Source organism: Salminus brasiliensis, chromosome 20 (assembly GCF_030463535.1).
Source record: "Salminus brasiliensis chromosome 20, fSalBra1.hap2, whole genome shotgun sequence".
Lineage (NCBI taxonomy): Eukaryota > Metazoa > Chordata > Actinopteri > Characiformes > Bryconidae > Salminus > Salminus brasiliensis.
Window position 1 is genome coordinate 5,910,693 of NC_132897.1, and position 18,975 is coordinate 5,929,667.

Sequence of the window (18,975 nt, forward strand, 5' to 3'; positions counted from 1 at the left end):
AAGTTAGTAAAAGTAATGTTTAAGTCAATCCTGATGGCTTATGTCTCTCTCACATGGTGAGGTATATTGGCCATATGCAGAGTTTAAGTATTGTTGGATATTAATGTTGGTGTGTGTGTTTGTGTTGGAGTGTATATGTGTATAGGTTTACCCTCTGGGAAATAGCTGGAACAGCATTTGCAGTTTATGCATTTCTGACAGGATCTGACCCTGGAACAGGGTTATCATCAGGGCTGCGATCAACTGCGATCACCTTAAAATAAACAACTCCTCCCCTCAGGCGTCCCCTGGTTCTCCCTTCGGTGCAAGAAAGCAAGAATCTACTTCAGTATCGTTATCGTATCGGTACAGATAAAGTCAGGTCGGTGCATGCCTACAATTATTAAAGGGCAGGCTGACACTGTGCCCTTTTGGCCCGTTTTTAAACCCCATTCGGTCGTTGCCGACAGAATCCCAGGATCGCATCTGAATCCGGTGCGCGATTAACAGCCCAAACGAGCTCAGCAGGAGCAGGAGCCCATTTATTGACGTCACAACCTGTTTTCCTGAAAGCTGCACATTGCAGGTTACATTGACTGTTTCTCCCTCCTTCTCCTCCATTCAAACTATTAAAATGTACACGGACCCGCTTACACACTGACACTGAAACTATCATTTGCCGGCTGACAAAACCTGCAGTGAGTCACAGAATACATAGAGCGAGCTGAAAATGCTTTGGACACCCCTACAACACAAGCGCACAGTCAAGTCCTAGTGTCTTCCCAGCCACCTGCGGGTGCAGGTACATATCCTCCTCCTCTATTTTCGTGGAATTTCAGCACACAGCATGGCTCAGGCCATCAAAGCTATTCGCTTCCTCAACATTTTATAACACTGATATAGGGGGCTCCACTTTCTGCTGAATTGAGCGCTTGTATGTAGACAGAACTCTACAGACACAGAGCCTGTTGTGCAGACCCATGGGCTTTGTTTTTTTTTTTTTACAATAGGGGAGCATTTCTGCCATACATAGCTCGTGTCATTCGGTGTGGAACCACTACTTCTTTCTCTTCTCTCTCTTTAAATGAGCTCACACTGACCTCCTTAACCCATATGACCCTGTATGTGAGCGGTCATAACTGCACTACTATCATACTTAACAGCAATGTCATAGGCCCTACAGTAGAACCCTGGGGGACTCCACAAGGATGATCGCTGAAAAAATCTCAATAGTTTCGGCTGTAGTATTAATAGTTATAGTCGAAAGGACGGAGCAACTCTAACAGGAGTTTAATGTAATGTGACCTGATCAATGTAGTAACTAGAACCTCTACACCTGTCATTCGTAGCTTCCCCAGCACTAGCAGTTAGAAATGCCAAATATGCCCCAAAATCAGTATCAATTTCCATTTTTTAATATCATGACTTGTCCTTGAAATCTCTCTGCTCCAGTAAAATGATCTTAAATATTATTAAGTCACTGTGATTTTATAATAACTTAAACTTAAAACAAACATTAGTCAAAATGTATTATTTACACTCCTATTTATCCAACATTTGCATATTTGCAGAACAATATATTACCAACCCCAACATTTACCCTTATTACTGCAACAGCCTGTGATTTCTTTGAGGATTTTTTGAGATTTTTTTTTCTTTAAGGAAATCTCTTGTATGTATGTTGTAACCATGGAAACAAAGACCATTATTTATACTGTTGGTACTGATATTTGTAATATGTTGCAGAATAAATAAAAACAATCCATAAAGTCACATTATTTATGTGTAATTAAAGTGTCTTATTAGCTACTTGCTTGCTGGGTTGTGATTGGGCATCCATGACCAGTGGTCGAGTGTGTGCCCACTGCCCCGATTCACTAGAGTGTGTATGTGTATGTATGTGTGTGTTCACTGATGGGTTAAATGCACAGGTTGAAATCTGCTGTACAGTGGCTGTAAAGTGAGTTGCCAGTGTTTTAGGTTCTGTAAAATGCTAAAAAGGTTCTTTATACTCACACATCACTTATAGAAATGGTTATTTAAAGAACTCTTCACTACCTGAAGAACATCATCAAGTGGTACCTCTACGGTTCTGCTCTATAAAAGAACCCTTGGAAACTATCATTAGTAGCTCCCCCAGCACTAGCAATGCTCCCAATACTAGGAAGGCAAGGGCTAGCACCCGACCTGCCACCGATGCAGCATTGCCGGGCAGTTGCGACGATTCCCCAGCTCCATCGCCCCAGCTAACAGACGCCTGTTCCGGCCACCATCACTTAAGAGTGCTGGGGGGTTAGAGCGCCATCTACCCACCTGGAGAGAGCACAGGCAATTGAGCACAGCCAGGTCATAGTGCAATAGACCGCTGAGCCGCCTAGAGTCTTTACGAGGTGATCATCTCATTCCAGTTGTAGATTTCAAGATCTTTGAAAACGTCCATGTACAGTTTGTCGTTGCTCAGTTGAGTTGATATTTTCGTTGGTTTACTACACTGATCAGGTGTAGTTTTGACTAAGTCGCATTACATTAAAATCCTGTTCGAGTCGCTCTGTCCTTTCAACTATTATTATTAATACTACAGCCGAAACTATTGAGTTTTTTTCAGCGATCATCCTTGTGGAGTCCCCCAGGGTTCTACTGTAGGGCCTATGACATTGCTGTAAATATGATAGTGGTGTAGTTATGACCGCTCACATACAGGGTCATATGGGTTAAGGAGGTCAGTGTGAGCTCATTTGAAGAGAGAGAAGAGAAAGAAGTAGTGGTGATTTCTGAGTTCCACACCTGTGCTGTCCACCTACACTCCCACAGCCAGCTAGAACCACAAGAACACAGCAGGTAAACACTGCTCCAGAGCGTGTCGTACAATTACGACCATTGTTCACCCACCACAGTGATGCAGACTCCCTCTTTACATGTCTCTGGAGACAAAGGCTATAGATTAGCTGCTATAGAGGCACGACGCCGGGCAAAAAAATAGACCTGTGTCACGTCGGAATTGACACATAAAATAAATCAGGTGCGACACCGGGAGACTGATTAGGAGCTAAAAATATCAGGAGCCATTTTCACACGGCATCCGCGCAAACAGACAGCCAGGCCTGTCACTCGTCAGCGGAGAAGCCGATTGCGGGGAGAATAACTGAGAGCTGCAGCTACAAGTCAGGAAAACATTACTGCTTGTGGGATCACCCTGCTGCTCCAGAATATGACAGCGGAGGTTCGGCTTGGTTTTTACCCCCCTCGAGTGTGACATGACTGCGGATGATACACAACTGAAGGAGCTCTACTGCCCTCTTCTGGTAAAAAGATGCATGACACACACTTTTCTACTTACTGGAAACATTTTGGCTGAAGCTGATGTTTCTTCCCAGCAGATTCCAGGAGGACCTCTGGGACTAAGTGAGCATTTGGGCAGTGAGCCTTTTTTGGGACAATACAGGACCCAGTTGGAGGGGGGGGTGTAGCTACTGAACTATTGAGGAGTACGTATAGTAAAAGTGCATTAACTGAGGAAACACACGGAGTGGGTGTGCCACTCCCACTTCCAGGCAGTTGTAGGGCTGTTGCTAGGTGGTCACTAGGGTAAAACGCTGAGTATTTCTTGCTAGGTGGGTGCTATTGTATTCCAGGTGGGTGCTATGCTGCTGCTTGGTGGTTATAGTATCCTAGGTTGGTGCAATGGTGCTAATACGTGGTAGCTGTGGTATTCCAGGTGGTTGCTATGGAGTTGTTTGGTGGTTGAGAGGTGGTTGCTATGGTGTTGCTAAGTGGTTGCCATAATGTTGCAACGTGGTTGCAACTATCTATGAAGGAACACTCCTGCTACGTGGTCACTAGGGTGAAACCTTTTTGCTAGGTGGTTGCTACAGTATCCTAGGGGGGGTGCAATGGTGCTAATACGTGGTGGTTGTGGTATTCCAGGTGGTTGCTATGGAGTTGATTAATGATTGAGAGGTGGTTGCTATGGTGTTGCTAAGTGGTTGCCATAATGTTGCAATGTGGTTGCAACTGCCTATGAAGGAACGCTCCTGCTACGTGGTCACTAGGGTGAAACCTTTTTTGCTAGGTGGTTGCTATAGCATCATAGGTGGGTGCAATGGTGCTAATATGTGATAGCTGTGGTATTCCAGGTGGTTGCTATGGAGTTGTTTAGTGGTTGAGAGGTGGTTGCTATGGTGTTGCGATGTGGTTGCAACTGCCTATGAAGGAACGCTCCTGCTACGTGGTCACTAGAGTGAAACCTTTTTTGCTAGGTGGTTGCTTTAGTATCCTAGGTGCTTGCTATTGAATTCCAGGTGGTTGCTATGGTTCTAATACTATAGAGTTGCAAAGTGGTTGCCAGTTTGCAATCCCAGCTGGTTGCAATGGTATTTGTGTGTGTATCCCAGGAGGTTGCTATTGTGTTGCAAAGTGGTTGCTATGGTGCTCTTAGGTAATCACTTTGGTATCCTAGATGGCTGCTATGGTGTTGCTAAGGGGTTGCTAGATGGTTGTTATATTTGTATACTCCAACACAGTTGATCATAATTAAATGGCATGATAACAGAATCTCGCAGGTCTGAGACCCTCACACCAGTACATAGTACCATTCTGGTACCACTGGTATGCTGAGACTGGTCCACCATCTGACTGGTCCAACATCTGGCCAGTGGGCAGTGATTGTAAACCTATAAATGCATCTGTAAGATGGGTGTTTCTGATAAAAAGGCCAAAACCTATGAGAACTTCATGTGGTGTTTCTTGTAGCACAAGTTAGAAAAACAGGTTCTCCAATTCAGTTATGAAACCAGAACAGTTTCAGGTCATAATACTGTGCTGCCCTCTTCTGGCAGAATGACGCTACTGCAAGGAGAGCTATTTCTTCTACAGCAGGGCTGTACACCAGCTGACCGTCTGTGCACAGTAAGGACTAAATACTAGCATAGCAATGATATTGTTCTACCTTGTGCCTCACTATAAAAAATAAAAGAACACAGGTGAATTAAGAGATTGATGTGATTAAGATTAAGATTAACATTATTAGCATTATTTTTGACCAAACTAATCAGCAGCAGAACAATTTATGAGTATTCAAATTTCTGGAGAAAAGAATTTCAGAAATTAAGGTTCAGAATTGCAAGCTACAATGTTATAACTCTCCTTACATTTGAGTATTTACTCAGAAATAGTGTAAATATTTAATTTTAAATATTGAAAAACTCTTTTTTAAGTTTAAATGATCACCCTTTTCAGTGTGGATCCATTTCTCAGCCAGCTCCAATGTATCTTATACTGTACAGTACACTACATTCTGTTCTGATATTGTTCAGGAATGGTATGTTGAGGTTGGACAGCAGGGACAAATATTATTAATAATAATAATAATTGTAATAATAATTAATAATAATTAATAATAAAACACTGGTTCTGTTTGCAGCTAATCAAATCATTTCTATTTAATTTTTAAGCCCTAATCTAACACACCTGATCCAGTTCATCGAGGCCTTGAGCATCTGAATACTACAGCCCCGTGTGGGGGCACCTCACTCTCCAGGGAGGGCAGATCAGCAGGACTTCTGGACTTCGCTGCTCCTGATTTACACTTTACACCTCATTAAAACAGCAGAAAGTCCTGAGCGTTCCTATTGGTCGGTTCAGTGTGACAGTCTGATACAAAACAAAGAACAACTGCCAGATTCACAATATGTCAAAGGTTTTTGCAGGACAGTGACAGGACACTGATTCACAAAAGCAAATGCACTATATTGTCAAAAGTATTTGGACAGTTTCTTCTAGATTTTATTCTACTAGATTTTGGAGCAATGCTGTGAGGATTTGATTGTATTCAGTGATAAGAGTGAGGTGTGTGTGTGTGTGTGTGTGTGTGTGTGTGTGTGTGTGTGTGGTTGGGATGTTGGATGATCACCACCCCACCTCATCATCCCCAACTCATCCCAAAAGTCAGTGGAGCACCATCTCCATCATTCCGTGGAACACAGTAGTTCCACTGCTCCACAGCTCAATGCTGGGGGGCTTTATACCCCTCTAGCCCACGCCTGGCATTAGGCAGCATGGTGCCAACAGGTTCATGTTTATCCGCTCCAGAGAGTCCTATTCTATTGGCAGTATTGCTGTACAGGGACTACACAAGCTGTGTGTGTGTGTGTGTGTGTGTGTGTGTGTGTGTGTGTGTGTGTGTGTGTGCATTTGCATGTCTGTGAAATCAAAGAGTGCAACTTAAAGTAGCTGAGTGCATTCATTAGAAGGAGTGTCCAGAAATATTTGAACATCTAGTGTAAAAACTGTTTAATCTAGAGCAGCTGCAGTGACTAGAATCTAATGAACAGGTCTGCTATTAGATAATAATGATAATGTAATAAAAAATTGAATAATTTATACATTATATATCATAAATCAGAAAATACAAATAAGAAATGAGTGAAAACTATGTTAGGTTTTTGTGTGAAACATATCATTACAAACCGTAATTAATATATGCATAACTGAGCCATGGCCAATTATGAAAGAGAAGGAAGAGTGACGGGAAGGAGGACTACAACATACACAACGTCCAGCTGCTGGTAGAACTCAAAGCTCTGTTTTCTGCCCTCTACTGGCTGAACACACACACATCCACAGCACTGTAAAAACCTAAAATCTGTCATAACTGCAGTTGTGCAGAGGACAGGTTGATCAACTCCTATAACTGCTGTAGATTTATTTCGCCTGGCATTCTGGGAAATGCAGTTTATTTGACGTAGCAAGGCTTATTACACACTAAGGTAGGTGTATTACTCTACAGAGACTTCTGTACAAACTGATGGGGCTATTCTCTGATAATAGTATAGTTTGTAGTAACACTTTTGGCTTGCGGGGGGGGGGGGTATAGGTTGTTTAAGGGGGTTAACTTAAACATCTAGCCCATTTTCTACACTATATCATGGTTTATGGTTTTTTTTTTAGGGCAAAAATGCCCTACTGCCGTTTGCTCTTATTGAGCATTTTGTTGACTTATCAAAAGAGTGCAATATCTGAACCTAAATCTGTGCTTTTTAATGTTCTAATCTAACACTAACAATCAACTGATAAGCAGAGATCATTTACTGCAGTAAACACAGACGGCACATTTTAATCAATGCAGTCTAATTAAGGAAAGACTATTTTTAAGCCTCAGCTGAAGCTTCAGAGTTGAGAATATCCAAAAAGGCTGCTTTGGCCTGAAGCTCGTACTCAGAGATATCTGTCACGTGATCAACGGCTGGATTGATTCATTATTATTATTATTATTTTTTTTTATTTTTTTTTATTATTATCACTATTATTGTAAGGTTTTTTAGTTGCTGTCTATTTAACTATCCTTTGAGGATGGTTCACATAAGAGCACAGATAATGGTAGATTCGCTACATGTCTCATTACTCATATCTGCTTCATAGTGTGTTTTTAAAGAAATGCACATCAAACAGTGTATTACACATAATTACAGTTGGGTAAAAATAATAAAGCTCCAAAATTTATGACTTTTCATGAAAAGTTCTATTTTCAAATGATTTGGACAGCTTCCAGTGGCCTGCCTATTATATCGGCGCTCTGCCACAAACATCTTGTATCTTCATTGTTGACTTTTTGCCCTAATGTGAATCTGTCGGTTGTTCTTTATATTGTGTCACCGTATCATGTCTAATGGACCAATAGAAATGCTCCAAAATGACTTAATTATTATTTAAATTAAAAATTAAAAAAAGAACATTGCATAATCCACTCATCAGGGTATCAGAACTTAAGTGCTGGAGTGGAAGGAGAACAGATCAAAAGTAGAAAAGCGGCCGTCAACTCAATCTGTGCAAAAATCTATGTATCTGCAAGCTTCCGGTCAGAGACCTTTTTTTAGAGGTCTGACCGGAACAGGGCTGAAAGTTTAAACCAGCACTTATTTAGCCTTAATACATGACACAGCTATCAGTCAGCTGAACCTGTTAATAGACACGATGATATCAGTTATCCTATAGCTTATCGATTGTCCTATTATATCACATAGGGGGTGATACAGACAGGAAGTTATGCCAGAGCAAACTTTTTGGGATTCATACTTTGGCTACATTACCACTGTTGGTTCTCAGTGAGGACTGATTGATTGATTGATTGATTGATTGATTGATGGATTGATAAGACACTAAACGTCCATAGATTGGATATCCTCTAAGGTGTATGATGGCTGATGCCTGAGATTGATCTCTATTGACGTGTATCTTGTTTGGTGCATTTTGGTCTCTGGAAGTGCCTTATGTTCTTTAAATGTCTCTGTGGACACTATGTCTTTTACGTGTAGTATTCTGTATCAAGGTGCTTGGTGGAACCTTCAAGAAAGTTAGAAGTTAGAAGTTCCTTGATGGTTCCTCAAAGCACATTAAGAGGTTCCTCCACAGTTTCAAGTGAAAGAACCCCTAGAGTTAATTAAAAGTACCACTTTTAACAGTGGGACCTTACTTTATTAAGGCTAATCAAGTGCTGATGTATTCATTTGTTACTAAGCCTTTAAGAAGGTCTCTGACCGAAAGTTTGCAGATGAAACTGATTATTTGCATGGATTTGAGTCTGCGGGTGCTTTTCCACATGTAACACTGACTTCATTCACCGTTAAGAAGGTTTTTAAATGACAGCGACTACATACATTTTTACACAATGTATAACATAAGATTTTTTATTATTATGGAAAAGCTAACACGTGGTCTAAATGGCTACCTTGTACCTTGTACCCCAAAGGCTTTTTATGACCTCCCTTTTTCCCTTGCTCCTCGTTTTATGTAAGAGTAAGCTTCCCCATTTGATATGTCAGACATCAGACATTTTATAATGGAATATTTACAGTTATTTACAGTACTGGGATCACTATTTCAGATGCACTGACAAGTGATTCTGATACAACATGAATTGTGCAATCCATTTTCTTTTGGAAAGACTTTTCCCAATAAAAAAACTTTTGGAGGTTCTTCAGTTGGAAACAGTTGGAAACCGCACACATACACTAAAAATACAGGTTGTAATTGTGTCCACTTAATCAAAACCACAAACCCAAGCTGCATCTCTATTAAACAAAACGGCCTGTTTTTATATGAAACCCCTATCTGTATACCCCTTAGATCTGTGATATGGAGCTCACCTGATTTGTGGGCGGAGCGTAGGCAGGTGAGGGAGGCGTTCAGGCGAGCACACTCCTCCTCACTCGCCCCAAACTTCTGCAGCGTCTCAGACACCTCATCATCCCCCATCTCCAACAGTGCCTCCAGAGTCAGCTCACCTGGAGAGATCTCCTACAGCACACACACACAAACACACACAACCAATTAGATCTCCCATGGGAAAACACATGCTGTACTGGGCAGCAGCTTTTAGGCACCTGTGAAAATTAGAATGACAAAGCTGCTTATCTGGGCAGTAAGTGTTTATTATTAAGTGTTAAAAACATTTCTCCTCCAACACCTGGTTTGGTGGTAAATCAGGGCTTAATGATGGTAAATCAGGTGAGCTGCTGCTGCTGCTGATGGAGTTGAACACATCCTCCACGCTGTGCTGGCTGGACTGGGGGGCGTCCAGGAGAAACCTGGAGGAACCGAGCTCTGTTGTTTCTCCTTTTTACTGGATTTATGATTACCTGCATTACCTGGAGAACTTTTGGTAGGTACTGGCCACTGTACACCAGAGGTTCAGATTCTTATGCATGTCCATTTTTCCTGCTTTTAAAAACACGTCATCTTTAAGTACTGCCTGTTTACTTGCTGCCTAATATGTCAGATGCCACTATAGATCAAGATGATTAATGTTAATTACATCACTCGTCAGTTATGATAATGTCATGGCAGTAAATAAATAACTGTAGTATTTAAAAGTTTATTAAACACTTACATCAAGTAATAAAAATAAATCTAATAAAGTTTCAAAAAGAGCCAAAATAATTCCAGATTCCAGGCTCACTGAGACCCTGACAAAGAGGAAGTGGATAAGAAGATGAATAAATGTATGGATGATCTATCACTCCAGTATTATACTCATTAATTATAATATGTATTATTGTTGTTAATAAGTATAAGTAATATTATTAATAAGTACAGTAACAAAATATGCAGTTACTCGTCTTCACCAATAGAGGGATTCAGCACCATGGACAGCACCACACACAGCCGCCTAAGCAGAGTAACAGAGACCCCACGTTCATGGCTGTTCAGCAGAAAGGCAGAACTGTGAGGGCTTCCGTGTGTGATTCATCTGCATCTTCTAAATATCTCACATTAAAATGAGGCAACATCAAGCACACCAAGTATCCAGATACTCGCCTAACTGCCCAATCAGTTCAGCTACTTTGAGGTGCATCCAGGGTTCAGCGGGGTTTGTGCACACTCTGCATGTACAACCTCAACAGAAAAGCACTGCCAATACCAAGCCTCAGCTAGAGGGGTACAAAGCCCCCAGCATTGTCTTCCAGTCTTCCCTGGAGTGTCGGAGCTTCTCTGAGCTTTTTAACACAGCATCATTATAACCTTCCCATTCATCTAATTCAATTACAGACCTGGAATACTGTTAGTAGAGAAACTGTCCCTGAATATAGTTCTGACCTACTAAACATAAAGACTGTTATGGCAAGGCAGCTGTTATAAAACACCACTTTCCAGCAAACAGAAACTCTAAAAATGGTCTGCAGTCATTTCAATCCCAAATATAGGTTTTCAATTCAGTGGAAGCCTCAGAGGATGAAAGACTGGGTCAGAGCGCTGGCTTCTGACCGCCGGAGCGGTCCTTTAGAGCGTATTCTCCAAGAACGAAGTTAGAACACATTTGGGAGTATTATTGGAATTGGGATTTTGAATGGGATTCACCTCCTGTCCTCCTGTAGTTCTGTAACTCTTGGACAAGCTGCACTGAACTGCAATCAGCTCCACACTCATGAGAAGTGTTTAGGAAATACTAGCCTATACAAGAGAACTTTTGGCCACTTTTGGTTCCATAAAAAAACATGTTTGTTATAGAGATCTGTGTGTGGGTGTGTGTGTGTGTGTGGGGGGGGGGTTCTTTGGTTCTTATTTTTATCTGCCTGGTTCTGCAGATAAAAATCAGTTATATGGGAATGCAGCATCCCTGTATGTGAAAAAGGCCTAAGATGCTGAAAGTGTTACCTCAGCAGCCCCTGTAAATATTTAACCCCTTAAACAGCCTAGTGGTGGGCCGAAAGTGTTATTACAAACTTCTATTACCAAAGAAAAGCCCCTGTAGCCCCTAGAAGTCCCTGTAGTTGAGCTGAGTAATACACCTTAGTGTGTAAGCCCTTTACAGGCCTGTCGTGAGGAACAGTGGACTTTACTGGCTCTTTAAGTAGTTTTACCCTGACACTGTTTTTTGCAGAAACTTATATATATAACAAGAAAGATACAAATATTGATTGGGGATGTCCTGCAGTGTTGTAAAGGAGCCGGGAGCTGATTGGTCTGATTGGAGGAGAGTCAGACTGGATTATAAAATATTAAACACTATAAAACATCATTTTAAGAAAAGTCTCGACTAAACTAAATTAATTAGACCAGAATAATTAAGGTATTTTAATGAACAGATTAACCAGCATTTTTTTTTATTAATCCAAGTATCAGCTGATATTTAGCATTAAGATACTCGGATCTGATTGGGGGAGGGGGCAAATAATCTGATCGAGACATCCCTAATATTTATTGTGCCCTAAACTGTACATAACAGTAAATGAATGCATTAATATAGTACACACGCTACATGCATACTCGCAGGGCACCTTGGAGACCCACAGGCCCTAACCCTCTGCTTACAGGCCTACTGTATATATTACTACACAGCCCTACTTCATCTAAATCACATGATCCTGCTCTTCTAGAAAGTTTATTAGCTATAGGGGCGTGTCAGTTTTCACTAGGATGAAGAATGGCACCAATCAGCTTCACTCAAAACCTCTCAAATGTTTCGAATCAATGTCTTCAATAATACAAATCCAGTATGGTGGACTAAGGCTCTATGATTACTATGATCAGAGGATCGCTGGTTCGAATCCCGGACATGCTGCTAGCCATAAGGCCCAGAGAGAACACAATAGGCCTTGCTCTCTCCAGGGTGAGTAGCTGGTGTTCTCTCCCCACACTGCTTCACTGCGGTGCTGACCATCACTGGCATCTTTGGACTGGTGCATTGAAGCCAGGTATGCGGTGCTTACCTCCAGGAGTGTTGGTCCACCCTCACTAGTGCATCCTGTGCGATGGGGGTGGGGGAGTACGTATGGGTTAAATAATTGGTTTTATCCAGTATGGTAGCAGATACATGCCTGATTCTATACTAGTCATACACCATGGTAGGCATATATTAGAAATGTAGAGAGAAAAAATGGGTGTTAGGGGCTGTGTAGCAAAGTCTGACAAATTTTTGCTGGTTGAATTTTACCCCTTAAACAGCCTATTGTCTGCCGGCGGGCCAAACGTGTTATGACAAACCAGTTTCTACAGATGTCTGTTAAGGGGTCAAATTCAGAGGTTGGTGGTTGTGGATGAGATGGGCTGAGGTCGGGTGGGGAAGGGCAGTATGGTGGGAGATGTAGGCTGTTTTTTGCATATAGTGATCTAGTGTTGTTAAAGTTGCATGTAAAATCCATGTGGAACTGGCGGTGCTGAGCACGCATTAACACTGCCAGTGAGTTTACATACAGCCTTAGTCACCAGGGTGGCCTGTATGGACAGTTGTTGTTGTTGTAATGAGAACGCACAGAACTGGTAGTGCTGAGCAAGCCAGTGGGACAAGGTACAGCCACCAGGGAGGCCAGTGTTGGTTAAATGGTAGGTCTGTGAAGTGAGCTTAGAGGGCAGTGGGTCTGGGACACCAGACTTCACCCCTAAGCCTTTCGATGGGGTCATCCCTGTGAAGAGGTTGTGATTAGTGTATGGGTGAAGGGAATGGGCTAGGCCTTATGTGTAACACCAACAGGTGCAGGATTTTTTACTGTAGTATTGCACATTTGTTTCCAAATACAAATAATTAGTAGAAAGAAAGTGGGAAAAGTAGTAGACCAATTCTAGATGTTTGCAGAATGATAAACAGAGTATACTTATATATCCCTGACTCTTTGACTGTGTTGCCAAAATATATTTTTATTTTATTAATTATTATTTTATATATTTTATTAATTATTAATAATAATTATAAGGTTTGATGGTAAAATTGTGATTTTCTTATATGTAGACAGAAATGAATGTGCAAGAAAAATAAGAGCTCAACTAATATATGAGTTAGTAGGTAAATTTTTGGCCAATACTGAAGTTTTGCAGATGTATTAATATCAGTCAATAATCAATAATCAACAATGCACCAATTTTCACACCAGCATGAACCTGATATAACTACGGTCTGTAAGGTAAGCACTGTAGAGCTGCTGCTGTGGACGTAGACCATTAGCATGAGGCCTTTAGCATTACAACCACTACAGTATGGTAATTAATCAGTGCTGCTCAGATACCCATACCGTTACAGTGTGTACTGGCACCGATACTGGCTCTTACACACAGTATCAGTATTGGCACTAAAGAACACCGATACCATGAAGTTTACTGACTTTGTTAATATTTAAACAACCAGTAAGAGACAGTCATTACCAGTTATTGCCATTAAGACATTTAATAAAACTTTTCACACTTTTTGTTTCCGCAGTTTCAGCAGCTTGTTTAAAGACTAACACACTGATGTTAGGTAGATTTTATACAGAGTGTTCCTGAATGTGAAATTTGCTGCAGATAAATAAATAAATTATGAATGCATAAATAATTTTATTTTATTATTTAATATTTATTTTCACCAGTTAAAAGCTGGTTGGTGAAGCTTAGCAAGATTACGCTTCCCTGTCTGCTCGTGTTTCTGCATTGTGGTCATTTTTAATTTTTAATAGCTCTGAAACTTTTTAAATGTGCTGTTACTCAACCAGTAAACGCTGCTCTTTCAAGATTATTAGATCTTATTTGGGTTTAGATATAAAACAAATCTATAATAACAATCTATAAAAATTGAAACACTGTAAACATCATCAGGATTTACAGCCGTCTGTCCAGTATTTAAGTCAGAGCTGGTCTCAGAAAGGAAAAAGTGGTATCAGCTGGTGGTAACGCCTGCATCTACATCAGTACGGTGATCTGTATAAAGAGGCTACCAGCAGCAGTCAAAATAAGAAGTAAAGAAGATAAAGCTAAGCTAAGCTAAAGTTAAGCTCTCTCGCTCTCTCTCTCTCTCTCTCTCTCTCTCTCTCTGTTCTCAGAAACAGAAATACCACCTTTATAAGCACACAGAAACCATCACACATCACACACATGAGGTCAGAGATCAGCTGTACCTCAGTCACCTCCTTCCTCATGTTGACGATACGGAGCCAGTGTGTGAGGCGAGGGAACCCATCCAGCTCCACGTTCCGCTCCTGTAAGGGCACTTTATTCTTATAGGAGAGCTGCCGGCTGAAGTACTTCACCAGCTTACCCTGAGAGAGCAGGAGAGAGAGAGAGAGAGAGAGAGAGAGAGAGAGAGAGAGAGAGAGAGAGAGAAATGTCAGTATAAAGAAAGATGAGGGCAAAGCAGCAACGATATTAAATGGGAAGGCATTCTACTTGAATTTAGAGCATTGCTGTGAGGATTTGATTGCAGTTAGATGATCACACTCCTCAGCTAAAGGTATTGGTTGGAGCACCATCATCATTCCAGAGCTCCACTGCTCCACAGCTCTGTGCGTCAAATGTTTGTGGACACCCATTCTAATGAACTCATTCAGCTAGTTTAACTTGCACCCATTGCTGACACAGATGTGTAAATGCAAACACACACACTCACACACACACACACACAGCTTGTCTAGTCCCTGTGGGGAAGTACTGCCAATGGAGTAGGACTCTCTGCAGGAGCAGATAAACATGGACCTGTTGCACTATGCCTAATGCCAGGTGTGGGCTAGAGGGGTATAACAGCATTGAGCTGTTGAGCAGTGAAGGAGCTGTGTGCACTGGAATGATGATGGTGGTCCATTCAATACTTTTGGGATGAGTTGGGGATGATGAGGTGGGGGGGGTGGTCATCCTGGCAACACCCTGACCTCACCAACGCTCTTGTTGCTGAATGCTATCCGATCCGCACAGCAGTGCTCCTCCAAAATCTAGTAGAAAGCTGTCTTCCTTGGACAGTAGAGACCCAGTTACTCCAACAAAACAAGATAAGCTCTTTTTAATAGCCTTGACTTTGGAAGAAACAGTGAACGAGCAAGTGTCCAAATACTTTTGTCAATATAGTATATAGTTTGGAACGTACATAATTAGTAGTCAAGTATGACTGTATAAGTCAATTCAAGACAAATACTGTGAACTGCTTCGTTTTTCTACCTCCAAAAACGAAAGTGCTATACTCTTATCTGTCCCGTTGGGTTGCTAAATGTTTGATGAGTCGACTGAACCGGCGCGCTGCACGTTGCAGAAAACATAAATATTCTAAATTGGACAAGTTTTCCCAAGCCAGTGATGTCATTGCAGTGTTGATGCGGGAAAGCAAAGGCATTGAAATAAAGGCTGAAACAAGACAAATACATGCGTGTACATGTAGCCTGATGCAGTAGTTACTCGCTAGAAGTCCGAAAACGTGGAAAACACGTACTCATCAAATCGAGGGTGTTAACAGGGAGCTTGTCCACGATTTACTGCAGCATTTACATTTACGGCATTTAGCAGGCTCTCTTATCCAGAGCGACTTACAGTGTAGTGTTAGGAGTCTTGCCCAAGGACTCTTATTGGTGTAGCGCAGCATAGTCACCCAGACCAGGAATCGAACCCTGGTTCTCCCCATTTTTTACCCCAATTTCAAGAGATTGCCAATTACCCAACCCACACAACCCCCCCCCCCCCCCCCCCCCCCCACTAATCATATGCAATGCTACCCACACTGAGAGGGTGAAGACTGCCACACGCCTCCTCTGGCACATCCGCAGCCAGCCAGCACCTCTTTTTCCAAACTGCCGCCAATCACAAAGCAATCGACGCGCTCAGAGCAAAGCCCCGTGTACCCGACTCAGACCCCAGTGTCGGCCAGTATTGCACTGGAGTGCTGTGGGGCCATCTACCCATTCTGTGGAGAGCACTTTCAGGGCCTTGGCTGCTGATGGCTAGCTGCATGACAGGTTTCGGACTAGCGTTCCCCTGGTCAAAGTGACAGCGCCTTATTCCACAGGGCCACTCGGGGCCGAATGCAGATTTTACCAAGTCAAATTTATGTGGGTGGCACTTTTTACAGCCTGATGTTGTCCCTCAAAGCTGGAGGAAGAAACCCATGGGAGGATCCAAGTCTTAACACCACATAAGTCTGTTGTAACGCTCAGTGGTCAGTCCAGAGCAGTGGATTAGTAATAAAGCTGCTCAATCGGACCCATCGTATATCCAAGTGTTGGTACATCAGAGACGATGCTGGGAATGGAGGGTAGACAACTGGTCTGGGGCAAGGAGCAGGAGAACCCAACAACTGGTCTAGTGGGCATGCAAACTCTACATTAGGGGTGTATGAAAATATTGATATAATGAAGTACTGTGATATTATATTGTAATATGCAATACTGTATTAAGTCTCAAAAACAGTGTGGATTTAGGTGTTTTTCAGTACCAAGAACTGCAAGAGCAAACTTACAAGAACACAAGGACAGAGGACACCTATCCACATTATTATCTACAGCTAATCAGCGTAGCTAAGGCTACCACAGGAGGGTATACGAGCCTCACAACATAACAGAATAAACTAGCACTTTTCTTGAGGAACTTCTGGAGGTTGGTGGCTCAGCGGTTAGCGTTCCGGGCTATCGATGGCAGGGTTGGAGGTTCGATACCTAGGTTTGGCGAGCTGCCCCTGTTGGGCCTTTTACAAGCCCCTTTGCTCACTGGGCACTGGGGTTGCCTGCCCCCCGCTCTGGGTATGTGCTCACTGCCCCTAGTTCACTAGTATGTATGTACGTGTGTGTCAAAGGTGTGTGACACCTTTTGCTGTATATAATACAGTGACAAATACTTTACACCTTACCTTTACCCTCCTAAGCTGCTTTGAGAAACCTTCAAGAAAAGGTTTTTAGAAGAAAAAGGTTCATTGGAGGTTCTTTAAGCACCTTAAGAGGTAGTGTCAAACTAAGGAGCTTCCAAAAGTTCCTCAAGCAACCTTTACTTTAACAGTGTGAGAAATGGGTAGTAAAGTATATAGTAAAGTATAAGATCCTTGAGGAACTTTTGGAGGTTACTTAGTTTGAAACTGTGGAGGAACCTCTTAAGGTGCTTTGAGGAAGAAAATGATTCATTGAAGGTTCCTCAAAACACAGTAAGATGTTCCTCCACAGTTTACACTAGATACAGTTTACAGTTTAGCGCTAAATTAATAACGAATGCTGGGTGTTTTCGATCATTCTTATTAGCAAGTCTCCAGCCACTGCATCCTTGAGAAAGAACACATCCGGGAACCTTCATCGTTCCTGGTAAAGACATTCTCGAGTATTGGAATGCAACTTGGACGGTGGACGATGACGTCAGGCAAGAACGCCAGTACAGAAGAACACAAGATTGCATATTGAGAAAAGGCCAGTGGTTTATATCGCAATGTAGCTCTGACCACTAGATAGCAGTGAGGAACTCCTTAGATCCCACTGATCTGAGAGGATAAAAAGTCCTCTCAAAACTTTTCCTTACTCAGATTTTATGCATGTGATGGTGTGTTTTTATATTATATATTCTATATTTTTATATTATATATTTTTATATTATATATTATATATTATATTATGAGTTTTCCTAAAATTTTATTAAAAAAAGCAATTTATAACATATAATCTATAACATATAATATATAACATATCATCTTGGTTCCAGCATCGCAATACATCGCAGTTTACTGAATCGTAACCCCTGTATCGTGATACGTGTAGACGTTCTTGCCAAAACACAGAGCTGACTACATATCATGCAAAAAGAACGATGATTGCTCATTTTGCATGTCAGTCTAATAGCCTAATCCGGTCAATGTAGGTGGGTCTTGGTAACCCTAAGGGTCTTGGTCACTCTAAGCACCCTAAGCACCCAAAAGCTACCAGACTTTTTGCAGAAAGTCAGGAGACCAAAGATCAGCGCAAATCCGGCGGATCGGCGCTAATCTGGCGTCCTGTTTATTTCAGTAGGGTTTGGAAGGGAAGAAGGGAACTGTGAAGATCCGGAGGTGCAGAGGAAGTCACTTACTCCCAGAACCTCAGTCCAGCTGCATAATGCAGCACAGCCAGAGTTTCAGATCAGATGTGAGCAACAAAATGTAATCTTGCCATTCTCATTTCACATACACTGTGTGTCCAAATGTTTGTGGACATCCCGTCTAAGAAGCTTCTAATCAGCTATTTTAAGTTGCACCTATTGCTGGCACAGACACCAATGCAAACACACGCACAAACACACAGCTTGTCTGGTCCCTGTACATGTGCTGTTACTAGGACCCAGTTGGCCTTCCCAAACGGGCCCCATTGTCACAAGCCTAGGATGGATCTCACTTTCCATATAGGCCTCTTGTGCAGTGTACAACCTAGATGGGGGCCATGTTTAGCCCCTCCTGGTCCATCATTAACCTTGGTGGGACCCTGGTGAACATCCAGATGTGTGTCCAACATGGAACCTATGGACAAAACTTTCTGGCTCCCAGTTGGGCTCACTAATGAAGGCCCTATCTGGGCGTGAAAACTTAACATCTGTGCTTCTAGTGCTTTAACTGTGCTTGAGCCACTTAATTTAGCTGTTACTGCCCATGCCGCCAAAATCACATACATTACGTCATTTGCTTATAGAACTAGGGGCCAAAAAACATGATTGTGAAATCCATCGAAAAAAGTAAAGCAAAGAATCCCCCCCTCCAAAAAAATCCAATATATGCTATATGCCCAAAATATGTAGACACCAGCTAATCCAACGTTTCTATTAATAAGGAATTTG

The 18,975-nt window shown here is 41.9% G+C and overlaps 1 protein-coding gene across 2 annotated transcripts in view; it reads right to left on the reverse strand.

Moving 5' to 3' along the window:
- Positions 1 to 18,975, reverse strand: part of ksr2 (kinase suppressor of ras 2) — a 138,860-nt gene that overhangs the window by 115,760 nt on the left and 4,125 nt on the right. For both annotated transcript variants that reach the window (XM_072664716.1, XM_072664715.1), the window contains exons 2-3: positions 14,337 to 14,477; positions 9,120 to 9,270 (exon numbers count right to left, since the gene is read on the reverse strand). In XM_072664716.1, coding sequence (XP_072520817.1) covers positions 9,120 to 9,270; positions 14,337 to 14,477 — 292 coding nt within the window. The remainder of the gene's footprint in view (positions 1 to 9,119; positions 9,271 to 14,336; positions 14,478 to 18,975) is intronic.